The sequence below is a fragment of the Lynx canadensis genome, chromosome A1 (assembly GCF_007474595.2).
Source record: "Lynx canadensis isolate LIC74 chromosome A1, mLynCan4.pri.v2, whole genome shotgun sequence".
Taxonomy (NCBI): domain Eukaryota; kingdom Metazoa; phylum Chordata; class Mammalia; order Carnivora; family Felidae; genus Lynx; species Lynx canadensis.
In genome coordinates, this window is record NC_044303.2 from 196785101 (window position 1) to 196801600 (window position 16500).

The window sequence follows — 16500 nt, forward strand, 5'->3', positions numbered from 1 at the left end:
AGTGTGGCCTGGGGATCTGCATTTTAAGCCGGTTCTCCAGGAACAGCCAGTGAGCCCAACTGCCTCCATATCCCTCAGAGACGAGGGAAAAAGCATCAAAGAGTAAAACGCCTTCTCCCCCCCCCCCCCCCCCCGTCACCAGCCACAGGGTGGCCACACTGGCTGTGGTGCAGACCCCCTGGATCTCCACCCCTCCCCTGCAGGCCTTTCAAAAAGTTCAGAGAGACAAGACAGACATGACCAGTGCATACAAATAGAACCCCACTTTATTAGCAGTTAGTTCGAGATTGTACATTAATGGAGGAAGGTTCCCACTTTTAACACAACCCAAAACGGCTGGTTCGAGAGCCCTGATCGGGTGAGCTGGGTAGCATCCCCTCTCCCCCCTCTCCCCACCCCACACAAGGGAAGGAAACCTCTGTCTGCTCCCCTAGTGTGCCCCCCACCCTCTCCAGTCAGCCCTCTCCTCTCCCCAGGAAATGACATGAATTTCATGCACAAATTACAAAAGGAGCCCTCTTGCTTATAATAAAAGCTAGCACAGTCATAGAAAACCCTCTCCTCCTTCATTCTCCTCAAGGGCCAGAGAGAGGAAGGAAAGAGGGAGGGATGAACTCATTAGGATAAAACACAGCCAGAGTCTCCCCAGGCCCTTGACGATGACCCTTCACAAAGCCCATGCCCGTCCCCTGTGGGAACTAAAAACATCTCTGGCTGTTGGAGCTGGCAAGGGCAAGCCCTGGGGGGGCAGCCAGCCCGGGGCTGCAAACCAGGCACCCAGCATTGCCTTGAGGGCGGGGGCCTGGGCCCTCCACCCTCACTTCACCTAGAGCAGACCCGCTTCCTTCTTTGACATTTGAAAACCCCTGCTTTAGCCCCATCTGCTCATGCTACAAGTGGAGAAATTGAGGCCCTGGGAGGAAAACTGTCACGCAGCTACTAAATGTACCCAGTTGGGACAAAATTTCACATCTCCTGCCTCCAGCCCAGTGCTCTTCTCCTCACACCACAGCTTGGGGGAGGCAGTTCCCCAGCTAGGCCCTTCCCTGGTGCATCCCAGGGGCCTGGCTCTGCTCCAGTGCACACAGACCATGGGCCTCTGGGAAGTAAAAACCAGGAGGCCACAAAACAGAGAAAGAGGGAGACAGAGAGAGAGAGAGAGAGAGAGAGAGATTCTATTTGGTGCCGTGTGGTCCATCGCCAGGATCAGAGCGGGTAGCACAGGGTTTTCTGAGCCAGAGGCATCTCCTTCCCAGAGGGCCCAGCCTCCTCCCCCTAGGGGGCACCCAGGGCCAGCTGCAATGGCCACCCCCTTGTCCTCCCCTGAGCTCCTGGAACCCCATCCAGCCCTTCTGCCGGTTTGGCACTTGGTACAGGTGACGGCAGAGGGCATCTCAGGCCGGGATGAAGTTGTCGAGTCAGCACAAAAGGCAAAAATCCATACGGCCTGAATTCCCCTTGACAAGACAGGGGCTGGAGGAACATATTCTATGACACCATGAAGAAATGATCAGACAGACCCAGCATGTGGGACTCGGACAGGACAGCAGGCCTGCTCTCCTCAGAAATAACGTCATTTAAAAAAAATCAAAGTGAGCGGAGAGAGGATTTTTCAGCATTTCAAGAGACTGAGCGACAACCACAGTTATAAGGTACCATATATGCACCTTGACAGGATCCTGATTCCCAAACCAGGTATGAGTTACCTGGGGGACAAGTGAATATAGACTGAACAGCGGATGTTCTTAGGAAATCACTGCGGTCTTGGTGTGCTACAGGCCAATTATGGAGGACAACGTCCTAACTCTTAGGGGACCCAGGCGGAAGCATTTTGGTAAAGTCTCATGATATTTGCAGCAACTTACTTTTAAACTAATTCAGAAAAAAAATATACACGCACAGAGAGCGAGAGAGAGAGAGAGAGAGAGAAAACAAATGCGACAACGTGTTCATTTGAAATCTAGATGGAGGGTACTGGGTGTTCAAAATAAAAGAATTGGTAAAACATGTTTTCACTTGCTCCTTTACCAACGAACCCATGGGGGACCCCTCCCCACTGAGACCACCAATCTCTGGAGGGTCAGCCTAGTTTTCCTCCACTGGAAACAGACCACTGCTCCCTCATCTGGGCCCCGGAGGTGCTGGCCCTCCGACGCACAGGCTTGGAAGAGGCCCATCTTTAAACTTCAGACTCACCCTCCGAGCACAAGACGCCTGCACTACGGGCGGCTCTAGAACCCCAGGTGACTCGGGCAGCTGCAGGTGACCATGACACCTGTGCCCTCCCCCCAGCAAAGGCTCGTGGAAAAGATGGCAGAATGGATGGTGGAGTCAGCTGCATGACTTAAGCTATTTCTCTTTCTCCCTCCCTCTCTCTCTCTTTTATTTTTTGGCCAAACACAGTGAATTAGCGAACATTAAAGATGCTGCGATGCTGTACCCATTTGCACCTCTCGTGTGGAGGATCTGTGTGCTCAGTAGCTGAGAGCCCCTAGAGGGATTTATGTGTCCCCCTCCCCAATATCCACAGGTCCTGGCAGTGGGTCCACAAGAAAGATTCATCAGTGGGAAAGGAAGTCGCAGTGACCAGACAGACCTAGAACATGGGGCAGGTCAAGTCCCTAGCCTCCCAGAAGGGCCTGGACAAAATGCTCCAATATTTCCTCTGCTCCCACAGGGTCCCACAGGGTCCCACAGGGTCTCAAAACTGCCCGCTCCTTCCTGGAACCAGAGGCAGAGAGAAATGGAGCTGCCTGCCCTCCAGGCCTTCTGAGCTCCCGGAGGTGGGAGCAGGCGTCCAGACACAGAGGGTACATTTCAACAGGTGGGAGCTGCGAGCTCTTCACAGGCCATGGAGCTCGAAGGTGGGGGACGACGCTGGGGTCTGCACTACGGAAGACCCCGTCCTGCGAGTCTGGGCCGTGGCACCAGCAAGCATTCACGGGCGTACAAGCAGGCACGCCACCCTGTCCTCAGACACTCTGTTCCTCACCCCTGGCGGGGTCGACACTGCTCGGGGTTCCCAGGCTCAAAGGCCCCGAGGAGAAGCATGAAGGGAAGGCTTCTCTCGCAGGACAGCGGACCCACACGCAGCTGTTCTGCTGAGTATCCACCCAGGGAAGAACTTGAAAAGAGGGGACGGGTTCAGAGCTCAGCCAGACCCGGCCCCCCGCACACTGGGGAAGGACCTCTTGGGGAGAGCAAGGCAGGACTGCAAATGCAGATCAGGAACTGAGAAGGCTCAAAGGCACCCTGGCTGGGAAGGAGTGGTTTGTCCCCTATCCTGGAATGACCACGGGTGTGACTGAGGGAGGGACAGGAACCTGGCACAGAGTAGGGTCCCAAGGATGGGCTCAGAGGCAGTGTGGCATTGGAAGAAGAGCACTGGACCCAGAATCAGGAGCCTCAGATTCAGTTCTCAGCTCCGTGTGCACCCAGTTCTGAGACATCGGCCAAGGAGGCCGCCTCCCCTTTCTGGACCTGTTTCCATACCCATCAAAGGACCCTTCCAGCCCCAAGATGCTAGAGTCTTCCGAACAGGACGAGGCTCTCCAGAAAGGGATTCCTGGAGGTGGGCTGGAAGCTAACCTGGCAGTGGGAGGGACTGGGGACAGGCGCCCAGCCTTCGTCACTTCACATTGTTAAAGAAGGGGGTAGGAGCAGACCCTAACCAGAAAACAGCCCCGAGATCCCATGGTCTGTGGGGGGGGAGGGGGGCCTGGAGACAGTTCAGTGGGTCCCAGCGGGCAGTCCGGCTCCCAGGGCAGCTCCCAACCTAGCACCATATGAGGGGGAGGGGACAGGCTGGCCTTCGGCCCCCCAGCCTCCCGCCCCAGCCCCGCTGTTGCCTTTGGCCAGAATTCCTCCAGGGTCACTGCGCTTCACGAAGCCAGGTTTCCTGGAGGGAGTAGGTCTCTCCTGTTCATCTCACCACCTCAGTTCACCCGCGGTAGCCCCAGGACAACCGCGACACTTGGGGAAGGAACAGAGACCTCTCCAAGGGACACCTCCAAACTGTCTCCTGGAGGCCCGGACATATGAAGACACACGCCCTCCTCCATCCTACCATCCCATTCTCTAGCACTGAGATGTGACACTGGGGCTTGCCACCATTTTGTATGACTGAATTAAAAATAAACCCAACCAAAAAAAATAGAATATATATATATACACATTTTATATATATATATATATATATATATATATATATATAACACAGTGCGACCCCAGCACCCAGGGTATAAACTCTGGCACCAAGAAAAAAACAAAATATTAAAATACTTTAGCTTCTTAGTATTTGGGAGGGGGTTAAGGGGGTCTCTAGGAGCCCTTGGCCACAGGTAGCTGGGGCAAAGCCATGGACAGCAGTCTCACCCACTCTGCCCAGTGTCTGCCAGGGGCCAAAGTTGGGTGGGCGTGGGGACAGCATATGTACATTGGGACATGTATACAGGCAGACTCCTGAACCGCCTCAGTCTTTTACCACAGGAAACACCACACGTCATATCCCAGGGTGAGGAACAGGGGTAGGGAGGCCTGGGTCTCTGGGTCCAAATGGCATGGCGGTGCCCCGGGGTCCTGAAGAAGGCCCCAAGGACTGGGTGGATACTGTAGGAATCAGCGATCCTTTACCCAAAAGGGAAGGTGAGATGTGAAAGTATTAATCAGAATGTGTGAGGAGGTCCAGAGTTCTCTTGAGGTGGCCACCCCCACATCCAGCCTAGTGACTCTGGGTCCCCCGCTGACCCCTCTGAAGTGCCTGGCTCAAAACAGTCAGGGAAGCATCCAGTCTCTCTCCCTGGTTTGGCAAAAGGCCCAGCTGGGCTCTTCTCCCTATTGTCTGGAGGACGGGGAAAATAGGGCAGCTAATACTGAGGGGATACCCTGCCCGGGGCAGGGAGTGATGGGATGACGGGGAGGGCGTGGTTGGTAGAACACAGTGAGGGACAGAAAAGAGTCTCACGGACTCCCTCCTACCAGGAAGTGGCCTCCCCCCAACAGGAAGTGGCCTCCCCATGGAAGGCTGTGAACGGAACGGACCCCTGGTGGCTAAGGAGGTCCTGTAGGCCACAGACCCGGCACTGGATGCTCTCAAGTGCCTGCGGACCTGCCTGGGCTCTTCTCCTGGCCCTGCCTGGGCCTCAGCTGAGTATTGCTCGTAAGTGCTTGGCCAGCCCAGGCCCAGCTCCCCACTCTGCAGGTCAGTCTGGCTCAGCATGCGGCAGGCCGTCCAGGCCATCGCAAACGTTCAGCGTGGCTGAGGTAGCCGTGGCTACCTGGTGTTCTGGAGGTCCTCCCGCAGCCAGGTGGGCAGTGTCTGGCCCATCTTGTACAGCAGCTTAGAAAGCTCGATGTTGTGGTCCCGATAATAGTCTTTCAGGAAGGCGCGGGACTGGAACGGGAAGGAGAGTTCAGATCTCAGTGACGCGCTGATTCAAGAGGGATCCCTCCCCACCACTCTGTCCGCGTCCACCCATACACCTTTCATTCACAGTCTTTCTGAAAATGGTAGCTTCCAAGGGAAAACTCCTATAGGGCAGGGCGCCAAAATACAATTACACAAGGTAAAAGTTCTCGTGATAGGGAGAAAAGACAGAATTAATTAAAACCGGGGCAACTGAGAGTCACAGTGTGCAACCTCTCCCCTGCATCCTTTGGACACTCTCCTGCAAGAATAGGGATTCCTCTATGCCCAGGTCCGGTGTCACCCCCGTCCTCACAGGCCCAACCCCAGAGCCCCTCCCCTCCCTTACCCCTCCCCCCACCCCATCAGCTTCCAGTGGCATCTCCGTGTTCTGAATTCCCACAGTACTCGTGTGCAGCTCCCCTGCTGCGTGAAGCACTTGCTGGCCTGCATCTTATTGGTGTGTGTGACTAGTCTCCCTCCTAGACTAGGAGTCCCTTGAAGGCAAAGCACATGTCTGAATCATCCTCAAAGCCCACGGCACTCAGCCCTTGGCAGAAGGTAATAAATACTCACTTGACTAAGCCATTCCTGACCCACCATGTCCTAGCTTCTATTTCCTCCTTTTAAGAACACCATCCAAGGGGCACCTGGGGGGCTCAGTCGGTTAAGCATCTGAGTCTTCATTTTGGCTCAGGTTATGATCTCACGATTTGTGGGACTGAGCCCCGCGTCGGGCTCTAGGCTGACAGTGTGGAGCCTGCTTGGGACACTTTCTCTCCTCTCTCTCTGGCCCTCTCCCCGCTCTCTCCCTCAAAATAAATAAATAAATAAATAAATAAATAAATAAATAAATAAATAAATAAGAGAACACCATCCAAGAAATGCCAAGGCCATTAAGGCGCTGAGCACATGGCAGAGCGCCTGGGTGGCTCAGTCGGTTGAGCATCTGACTTTGGCTCAGGTCGTGATCTCACAGTTCATGAGGTCAAGTCCTGCATTGGGCTCTGTGCTGACAGCTCAGAGCCTGAAGCCTGCTTCGGATTCTGTCTCCCTCTCTCTCTCTGTCCCTCCCCCACTCACACTCTGTCTCCCTCTCTCAAAAACAAAGTAATAAACATTAAAAGTTAAAAAAAGGTGCTGAGTGCATGGTAAAGGGAAGAGGGGATCCCCGCCAGTCAGGGACCCCCTCCGGTTATCCAGCTGCCACAGGCAGTGCGTCCACTTACATCCAGGTCCATCTCTGGGTATTTCCGGCCTTTGCTTTTGCCCAGACACTTGGTTTTTCCTCCTTCGAGCAGCTGGCACCAAAATCCTTTCTTTGGATCAAACCTGTGGAGTTGGGGAAAGCCTATGGATGGGAGCTGGCCCAGCCCAACCCCCTCCCACCTTAAGGCAACGTTCACAGACCCCAGGAAGGGCAAAAGCCTAGACTATGAAACCCACTACCCCAAGCACACTCTGGAACCCACAGAGAGATGTGTGGGGCTGGTGTTTGCATCCGCTGGCCTGAGTTTTGCCCTTGGGCTACACTCAACGCCCCTGCCCCTTCTTCCTAGCAGAAGGCAGCTCGCATGTTCTGAGCCTTCTCTTGTCCTGGTGGAGCAGCGTGAGTCCGTCCCTTCAGCGACCCATAACAGAATCCCAGAGGATCCTGGGAAATCTTTTCTGAGCATTCTCCTACTCAGGGCTGAGCAACTTCTTTCACCCAAGAACCCAACAGGGAAAAAAAAGCTTCGTGGGGGATTTTTGTTGTACTTAAGCATGCTCATCACTGAGAAGTTCTGGCTTTTGGACTAAATTTCAGAAATGGCAAAGTAAGACTGCCTTCAGGATTCGAAGTCATGCTGGGCCTTCGAAGGCTTTTGTGGGGGAGAGATGAGATCTGAAGCTGTCAAGGGGAGGGGAGGAGGCATGCTGGCATCAGAATTCAACCCCAGATCAGGAACCATTAGGAGCTTCTTGGGCATGAGAAGAGCCAGGAAACAGAATTCACATTTGGTGAGGGAGACAGGGATTTCTGGATGGGTCACAGGGTAGGCATAAAGGAGGAAGACGATGATGGAGAGGATTTCTGAGCATCAGTACGTGCCAGGCACTGAGCTATGAGTTCCACACACGTGCTTCGTTCAATACAGTGACCCTTGGGTGGCAGGAATTATCACCTTTGTCTCCAATTTACAGATGAGGAGAGTGAGGTTTGAAGGAGCGAAGACACTTGCCCGAGGTCATACAGCTAAAGAAGCAACAGGTCTGGGATCCTAACCCAGGCATCTCTGATGCCACAGCCCTCCCTTAGCTGCTGTTCCTGTCTGCCTTAAGGTGACCTTCTTTACCTTCAACTTCCAAGAGAGTGAGAAGGAACATTCTTACCACATGACCTTCCCAAAAAGGTAGCCAGGGAAGGTGACTTTATTCCTCCCTCTCTTGAGACCCCCCCCCCACCTCCATCCAGCCGCATGAGTCATTGTCTGGGACATAGCACTAGGAGACACGACTCCCTAGCCCTGAGCTCCTGCAACACAGGCTGGCACCTACTCAATCTGGGGAGGGCATTCTCAGAGCACTTGTGCCAGGTTCTGAGTGAGTGGGATTATGAGCCGTCACCAATACTTATAGTTTCCTTTTCCTGAAATTATAACTAAGTCAAAATCTAATGCTAAGAAACCCTTATGGGGAACTGGGGCTATTTAATGGTAGTCTAGCTTACTTCAGTAAAAGATTCTGAAAATGTTCAGCACAGACTGAAAAGAAAACCCCAGGGTTGGGACTGACCAGAGTAGAACATATTCATCACCTCCTTTTTTTTTTTTTTGAGTTGATACCTTTATTAACATGACCCAAGTCATATTAATATTAGCTTTTCTGCTAGACAGCTATCAGGGATATGCATGCTTCCTAACGCTTGCTAACTCTAACTAATCTGTGTCTCTTCCATAATCATTCAAGCCTTTGGCTTTTTGGTCCAGGTGTCTGCTCAGAAAATCACCCTATCGAAAAGCCAAGGCAACACTCACGCCAAGGTTTTGTGGTAGTCAATAGTGTTGGTCACCCCAAGGAACTTTTGCACTGTGTCCATCACTTTGGCAGGTTCTGTTCGCAACAGTTTGCCATCCAGGACCAGAATCTGGAAGAAAGAGAAAAAAGAGAAGGATGATATGGGTGTGTGTTTACTCTAGTGGCAAATAGGTTCCCCATCTTCTGGTCAGCAGCCACAGTCACAAATTGGGGACTCTGCACTCTATAGCCTCTACCTGATCTTCCACTTCTGAATGGCAGGTGTCCCCACGCCTCAGTCTTCTACAGTCCAGCTCTCTGCCAGCCTTCCTGGACCAATGTCATCTTCTCCTAGAGATGAAGCTATCACCCAAGCACGGCTTGCCCCTCACAACCCTACCACGCACCTCTCTGCCTCTCTCATTCTCTTGTATAAACCCTCCAAGGGTTTCCCTAAAATGCCTGTGATCTGACCCTGCCTACCTTTCTGACCAGGCTCTCACTACGTCACCATATCCTTCCCCTCCTCTGAGGAGGGCTACCTACCCCAGGGCTTTCAGAGTCCCCTCAGGGACATAGAGCCCATTGTAATGTGACAAGGGCTCAGGGGATTCTCACACATCAGCCTTGGGATAAACAAAAATGAAACCTTGGAAGACCCCGAAGGTCTAGCTCGCCAATGAGGGCATATCTGGCCCTGAGACTGACACGAGATTTGAGGCTCTCTGCCAGCTGCTACAAGCCAGTACTGTGAGCGCCCTCCCAAGGGTCAGGGACAGGCAGCTACCTGGTTGGCGTGAAAGGCGCTGAGCCAGCGCTCAATGTGGGTGGCGTACCAGCCGGGGACCAGGCAGCGGTTCTGGAGGGCACGCAGCTTCACGGACGCGTCAGGCCCAGCCGTGATCACCTCGTGAAAGGTGTACTTCAGGGCCACTGGGTCGTCATGGGCTCGCTGGTGCTGTGTGCAAGGGGAGAGGGTCAGAATGTCACATGAAGGCCACAAAGGAAGAGGCTTTCTTGGGGCGGCAGCCGTGGAGTGGCCAGAACACTCTGGACTAGAACCAGCAGCCATGGGTTCAAGTTCTGGCTCTGCTTCTCACTGCTCTTTGACTTGGGGAAGACATGGCCCTTGGAGCCCTAGCTTTCCCATCTTTGCAAGACGGGAGTTGGACTAGATCAGAGTTTCCAAATGTTGGTCTTCTGCTCACCACCTCTCGGATTTCTGCCATATCCACAAACCGCCTGCGTGTGCCAATGTCAATATACTTTTGATTTACATCGACTCGTCTTTCTTATTCACATAAATCTATTTCAATATAAAACTCTCTGCTGCCTCCATAAATAGACAACCAGAATCAGTTGTCACATAAAGAAGGTAATCATTCATAAAAGCAATAAAAATAAAGCAGAGTTCTCAAATGCCAGCCAGATACAAATGTCTGCTACAGGCCCTGAGCCCGAAGCTTGTGCTCTCTTTGTTGAAAACAGAGCTTAGCAGTGTGAGAAAGGACTGAAGAGACATTTACCCCAAACTGAGAGTGTCTCCTTTATAGAAATCAGACGGTTTTAGGAACTGAATATGTGTGTCCCCTCCCCCAAATTCATATGTTGAAGCTCTACCCCGTAAATGTTAGTATTTGGAGGTGGGAACTTTGGGAGGTAATTAGGGTTAGATGAGGTCATGAGAGTGGGGCCACCATGATGGGATTAGTGCCCTTATAAGAAGTCACACCAAAGAGCACTCCCTCCGTCCTTCTCTCTCTCTCTCTCTCTCTCTCCCTCCCTCTCTCTCTCTCCCTCCCTCTCCTCCCCCCGCCCCCACCTCTGCCCTGTGGGGACACAGTGAGAAGGTGGCTATCTGAAAGCAGGAAGAGCGCTCTCACCAGGAACTGAATCCACCAGCCTCCACAACTGTAAGAAATACATTTCTGTTGTTTAAGCCCCCCAATCCATGATACTGTGTTGCGGCTGCCCGAGCAGACTAAGACAGGACTGGGAAAGAATCAAAACGGGGAAAATGCCATGTTTGAACCACCTAAAACAATGTCCTGGGCCGTCAGCATCCAGAGACCAGGAACCTGCCCACTAGGGGTAACTCTCATGAGCCCCCACACCCACACTGAGACTCATACACATCTCAGGGTGGGGAGTGAGAGAAGGGGGCCCTGTGGGACCAGAGAGCACGTAGGGTCTATACCTGCTGGCTCCGTGGACACAGCAAAGCCCCAGAGAGGAAGTGGCTGGCCATTTGAAGAACCCAGACAGACAGGCTCAGAGGGTGGCAGGGAAGTTCCCAAAGTGGCCAGGCCTGAGGAGGCCATCCAGGACCAGCTGGTGGACCAGCTACCCACCCCCCATACCCTGGCACTGGATCACAATCCCAGGAAGATTGGCAGGCAGGGGAGGAAACCCTCAAAAGGCTCAGGTCTAAGCTTTCCTGTCAGCCTAGTGGAATGGTGCTCGAAAAAATTAAGTTAGGTCATCGAAGTTAAAGAAAGTTCTAGTTCTTACATAGTCAAGTAGGAGGTAGGAGTCATACCCTCTCTGGCACAGACAACAGTCCGGGTGAATTCCTTACCTGATCCGGTGTTTGCAGCTTCTGCCATGGATGGGAAGTCCTATGCCTTATCCTTCTCTGAATACCCCCCCCCCCAACCAGTGCCCAGTGAGGAGGCCAGTTAGTATGGTCACTGCTCAGCAAACCTCCATTTCATTACGGTGGAACCAGCCTCCACGTCTTATTGGTCAGAATCAGAGGCAGGAGCCGCGATGAAGCTGGGAGGGTGGCCAGGTCACTGCCGGCTGGGATGCGTCGTGGATTTCTGCCTGTCTCCTCTACTAGGCTGGAGGCGCTGTGGAGGAGGGGCTCCATTCTTACCCACCACCCCGTTCCTAGCTTGGGCCTGACACATAGTAGGTGCTTACTAAATGTTTGTTGAATGAGTGAGTGAGTAGCTGCGTGGTGGACAGAGCCCCGTGCCCCCACCCAGGGCTCCGCCCCAGCCCCAGCTCACCTGGTACCAGGAATAGGCCCGGTCTGCTGGGTTGATGAGGATGGTCAGGACCTTGGCCTTGGGCAACAGAGCGGCTGCCCGCCGGGGCGCCACTTCCGAATCAAAGTAGTTGGCGCTTTTCTCAAAGTAGAAGTCGGAGGTGGTGTTGGAGGGGATGGGGAAGAACTCCATGTACCTGCAGGAAGCCCAGACAGAAGAGCTCACAGGCAAGACTCATGAGGGGGGCATGAGAGAGTGAGGTGAGGGTCACTGGGGGTAGAACTTCGAAAAGCAAGCAGAGCACAGTGATCCCACGGACTCGCTTCTGGTAGGGATTCTGCATACATGGCCACTCGGCAGTCTCCCATTTTCGAATCCCCTCCTTTCCATATCCTCCTTTGGAGTCAGGAGGATATGAAGACTTACGGAAGTGATATGGCTTGTAAGGCATGGGATGGGGGTCGCATCTTTGAACCTAAACAAGATGCTCCCAGTTAAACTGACAGGGCCTTAACTTCCATTGCCTCGAGGGGGAGAGCTGGGACACCTCCAACCCCAGAAAGGGCCAGCATGGACTGGAGGAGCACCCTTAGCTGCCCCCAGAGTACAGGGTTTCTTTCCTGACCTAGAATGGCACTTTCTAGGCTGTCACTGTGGACCAGGAGACAAAGAAAGGGGGAGTGTGTCACCTCCTACCAGCCACACCCTTCCCTGGCCTCACATAGGTCAGCCTCATGGCTTTCCAGATAAACCTCCCGTATCTCACCCAGAGTAACGTCCACGCCAGTCCTCTGGGACCAGCTCTGAGTTGAGGACATCTTAGAAAACTCAACCAACACTCCAGACCCTCCCAGGGGCATCTACTCAGGCAAAATGGACGTACAAACACAGGGGTGCCTGGGTGGCTCAGTTGGTTAAGCATCTAACTCTTGATTTGAGCTCAGGTCATGATCTCGCGGTGAGAGCCAGCCCCACGTTGGGCTCTGTGCCGACAGCAGGGAGACTGCTTGGGATTCTCTCTCTCCCTCTCTCTCTCTGCCCTCCCCTCACCCCCGCTCGAGCACACTCTTAGTCTCTAAATAAACAAACAAACAAATAAATAAACATAAAAAAAAAAAGAAGTACAACTTCAGGGGTTCATGGGAGCCAAAGCCCAAAGACCCACCTTAGGTGAGATTGTAGGATCCCTCCTGTATCCTGTGAGACAGGGTTTCTCCAGGGAGGTCCCAGGGATGCCTTTATCAGAACCACCTGGGAGCCAGTAAGATTCCTGCACCCCACCCCATACCTACTGACAAAATCAAATCCTGGGAATGGGGCCGAGGAATAGCTAGCTCCCTCCTATTTCTGAATTTTCTTATTTATTTATTTTTCTTGTTTTTTTTTTTTAATTCCAGTTCATTAATATGCAGTGTTATATTAGTTTCAGGTGTATCTCTGAATTTTCTTTATGAAACAGCACCTGTACACCCACCATTGTCTGTAACACCGAAATTGAGAAAGCTCTGAAAACAGAGCCTTCCCACCCCCCGCCGACATTTGTAGCAAAGCCATTTGGCGGCAAAACCTGACTTATTAGTAAATATTCACAGAGTTTGCTAATAGACACATTAACTGATGTATGTGCTATTGGGGTGCTTGCTAATGGGGTGCCATCCCAGACCTGCTGAAAGTGTTGCTGAATATATGGTGTCGCACCATATTACCTCCCTAAAATCCGAAGAAAGGTGATTTCCAGTGGCTACAATGGGTTTTAGACAAGAGACAGTAGACACATTAGAGATTAGAGGTAGGCACGTAGGTAGGCAGAGAGAGAGAGAGATGATAGACAAAAGAAAGAGAGAAAAATACAAAAAAACATCCCAAACAATGCCCATAATCTCTCTGCCCAGGTAAACCACTGATGTTAACATAATAAACAAGAGTAATGATACATGTATAGGGTAAGAAAAGGCAAATAGTGGAGAAAGATACACACTGAAAGACTCAGAGTGTAAGACTCTCCCCACGTAGGCTCCACACCCCGCGGTAACCTCGGGTGACGGGTTCTGGAGGGAAGCTGTGATTTCAACCACCACCTCTCCAGGCAACCCCCCAAGGGCTAGCAAGCCCCTGTGAAGGGCTCACAAGAACACCGCCCGGCTCCACTGTCAGACAAACACAGTTGAGAAGGGCCAGCTCTCAGGTCAGAACACTTGGATTTTAACCCCTGCTCTGTCCTCAACTCTCGGGACCTTGGACAAGTCCCTATCGTCCAATGGGACGCAGGATGTTTGTCAGCAAGCAAGGGCGGGGTTGGCTCGGACTTCCAGCAGTCTCTGACCCCAGGCGATAATGTAAAGGGGCAAAGGGCTTCCTCATCAAACGTCCCAGCTGGTGACAAGGCGCCAACATCATGATCCAAGGGTCACTGAGCTTTGTCCCTGTTTACAGGAACTTTGGCTGTGGGTAAGTGCCAGCTGCTTCCTGCTGTGACCAGAGCAGACCTCCTCCCGGGTAGTCTCCGTGACTGCCTTCCCATCCAGCTCTGGAGAGAAAGGGCCACTCACCAGTCGATGCCTTTGTGATAGTTGTGGCCATTAAAAAACTGGATCTCCTCAAAGGTTTCTGAGCTGGGGTAGTTGCTGCTGAGGTCTGGGTGCATGCCCAGGAACAGGTAGAGGGCTGTGGTGCCTGCAGGGATAGAAGGCAGCTGAGACCAGGGCCCAGCCCCCAAACACAAGGAAGGAGCCTGGGATCCTAGGTTCTGAATCCAGCTCTCCGTGCCTCACTGGGAGATCCCGGGAAAGTCCCCTTTCCTTCTCTGGGGCTTAGTTTCTTCATCTATATGATCAAAGGATTTTATGAAACCCCGGATGGCAAATACAAGGCATGCATGTGGGTATCCCAACTCCTGCATCCACTGTAGACATCAATAATCCATCACGGCCTTCTAAACACTAAACAGGAACTTGGCCTCAGAATCCTTCCAACCCCTGTACTCCAGCAGCCATGCCCAATCCATTAGTGTCTTCCCATAATCCCAGAACTAGATGGTTTCCAGTTCTGGGCTCTATCCTCTGACACTCGGGAGGAGCTCAGAGTAAAGGGAGCTCCAGACCCTGCAATGTGTTGATGTGAAGAAGTTCTTGAAGGGCTAAGAAATTTGGCTCAAATGCCTTTTCTTCTGGGTGCCCTTCCCTCACTCATACTCTCTTGCCCACTTGACTGTACAGGACCTACTCCCTCCTTCAGAGAGCTCATTCCTTTCCTGTGTGTGAGTCTATATGGTTTATACGCTAGGAGGAGACATCTTGAAAGAGAAGGAGACTATAGGGTTTCGTTGAGTTAAGAGTAGAAGCTTCGGGGGTCATAGAGGTAAGGATTCAAGACTTGAATCCGTCATTTCCTAACTGAATGTGTCGGGGGAGGGGGGGTCACTTAGCTTCCCTGAGCCTCAGGTGTTTTGATCTATAACATGGGAGGGCCTATTCATGCCTCAGAGTGTGTTTGTTGGCAAAGACTTGGCAAACCATACAGTGCTTCTCCCTCTTGCGCCTCTGGCAGACATGACTAATTGATGCCAGTCCTCTTTGTACCGAACCAGTTTTTCCTGCCATCGCTCAAATTTGCAGAACGGCTGATCTGGGCTTCTCTGCCTAGACTCAGAGACTCCGAGGAAGGCGCAGAGAGAGCTCCCTGAGGCGGTGGTTCAGGACAGGTAGGAAAATTCCACGCCCATCCTCCACCCCCTCCCCACTTCCATACTGACAGGCAGTTCGTGTTCATCCCAACTTCACTCCCACTTCCTGGGAAAGAGGGGGAAGATGGCTTGGGAGTGGACTCAGCGCACGGCGGTCCCCCAAATTCTGTGGCTGAGATAGCAGGCAGTGGGGGACACCGGCCAAGAGGAGAGAAACTTGCCTGTTTTCTGGGGGCCAATGATGAGGAGCTTTGGGAAGCGGTCACATGTCTTCTCCTTGGACCAGATGTCTTTGTGGCGTTTATCCTCACAGGGGTCCTAAAACAACAGTGGAGGGAATGTTAGGGGGGCCCCAAACCCAATGAATGGACTCTCCTTGCACATGGATATGTGGCTGTTACAGTGCTGCCAGGTAGAGTAACTACACGTGTCCTTGTCACATCCCCAGCTCAGGACACTGAGCTGTGAGCAGGCAGGGACCACTTCCGGTTAGCCCTAGTTCAGCCCAGTGCAGGGCACGTAGCAGGAGCTCATGAGCACTTATTGAATTTAACTGGATGAGCTGTGTCTGAACCAGGGGTCAGCAAACTTTTTCTACAGAGTTTAGTAAATCTATTGGTAAGTGGTTAGTAACTATTTTAACCTTGAGTACTATCTGGTCTCTGTCACAACTGCTGAACTCTGTTGCTGCAGCATGAAAGCAGCCATAGGCAGTACTTACGAGAATGGGTGTAGATGGATTTCAACAAAACTTTATTTACAAAAACAGACTGCAGGCCAGATTTGGCCCATGAGTCATGGTTTGTTGACCTCTGGTCTGAACTATGAGACCGCCATCAATTCCAGCTTAGCTTCTGTGTCTGGATTTTCACAACCCCCAGCGGCCTACGTCCCCAAGAGCTGCCCCCGCAAAACCTTCCCATCAGTCCCCTTTCCTGTGGTACAGAGCCTATGAGCATGAGAAGGGGCATAAAGGACTATCTAAGAGTCTAAGCAGGACACAGGGCACCTGCTTGGCTCATTTGATAGAGCAGGTGACTCTTGATCTCAGGGTTTTGAGTTCAAGCCCCATATTGGGTGTGGAGATTACTTAAAAGTAAAATGTTAAAAAAAAAAAAAAAAGCCTAACTAGGTCAGGCAGTTGCTTTGACCCCCCACTTGATCTACACTGTGTTCCTTTACAGTTTTGTAATGCTTTTTCAGAAGGTGTGCATGAGTGTGCATGCACGTGGGTCTGCATGCGAGGTGTGTACACGCGTGTGCGTGAGAGCAAGCAAGCGTGCCCATGCTGGTGAGCAAGTGTGCACCTGAGTCGGCACTTGAGAGAGAGTACGAGGGTGTGGGGGCCAAGCCCGTGTCTGGAGTGCGTGCCTGTGAGTGGCGGGCATTCCGTCTCTGCGACAGGACACCTGGGCCACCACCCC

The 16500-nt window shown here is 52.4% G+C and overlaps 1 protein-coding gene across 3 annotated transcripts in view; it reads right to left on the reverse strand.

Moving 5' to 3' along the window:
• Nucleotides 1-244: 244 nt before the first annotated feature.
• The window catches only part of NDST1 (N-deacetylase and N-sulfotransferase 1), a 62923-nt gene continuing 46667 nt past the window's right edge, over nt 245-16500 (reverse strand). For 2 of the 3 annotated variants that reach the window (XM_030329320.1, XM_030329312.1), the window contains exons 9-15: nt 15298-15394; nt 13944-14067; nt 11416-11590; nt 9189-9359; nt 8422-8531; nt 6634-6736; nt 245-5392 (exon numbers count right to left, since the gene is read on the reverse strand). In XM_030329320.1, coding sequence (XP_030185180.1) covers nt 5273-5392; nt 6634-6736; nt 8422-8531; nt 9189-9359; nt 11416-11590; nt 13944-14067; nt 15298-15394 — 900 coding nt within the window. In that variant the 3' untranslated portion in view covers nt 245-5272. The remainder of the gene's footprint in view (nt 5393-6633; nt 6737-8421; nt 8532-9188; nt 9360-11415; nt 11591-13943; nt 14068-15297; nt 15395-16500) is intronic. The other variant, XM_030329328.1, reaches the window with a different exon arrangement.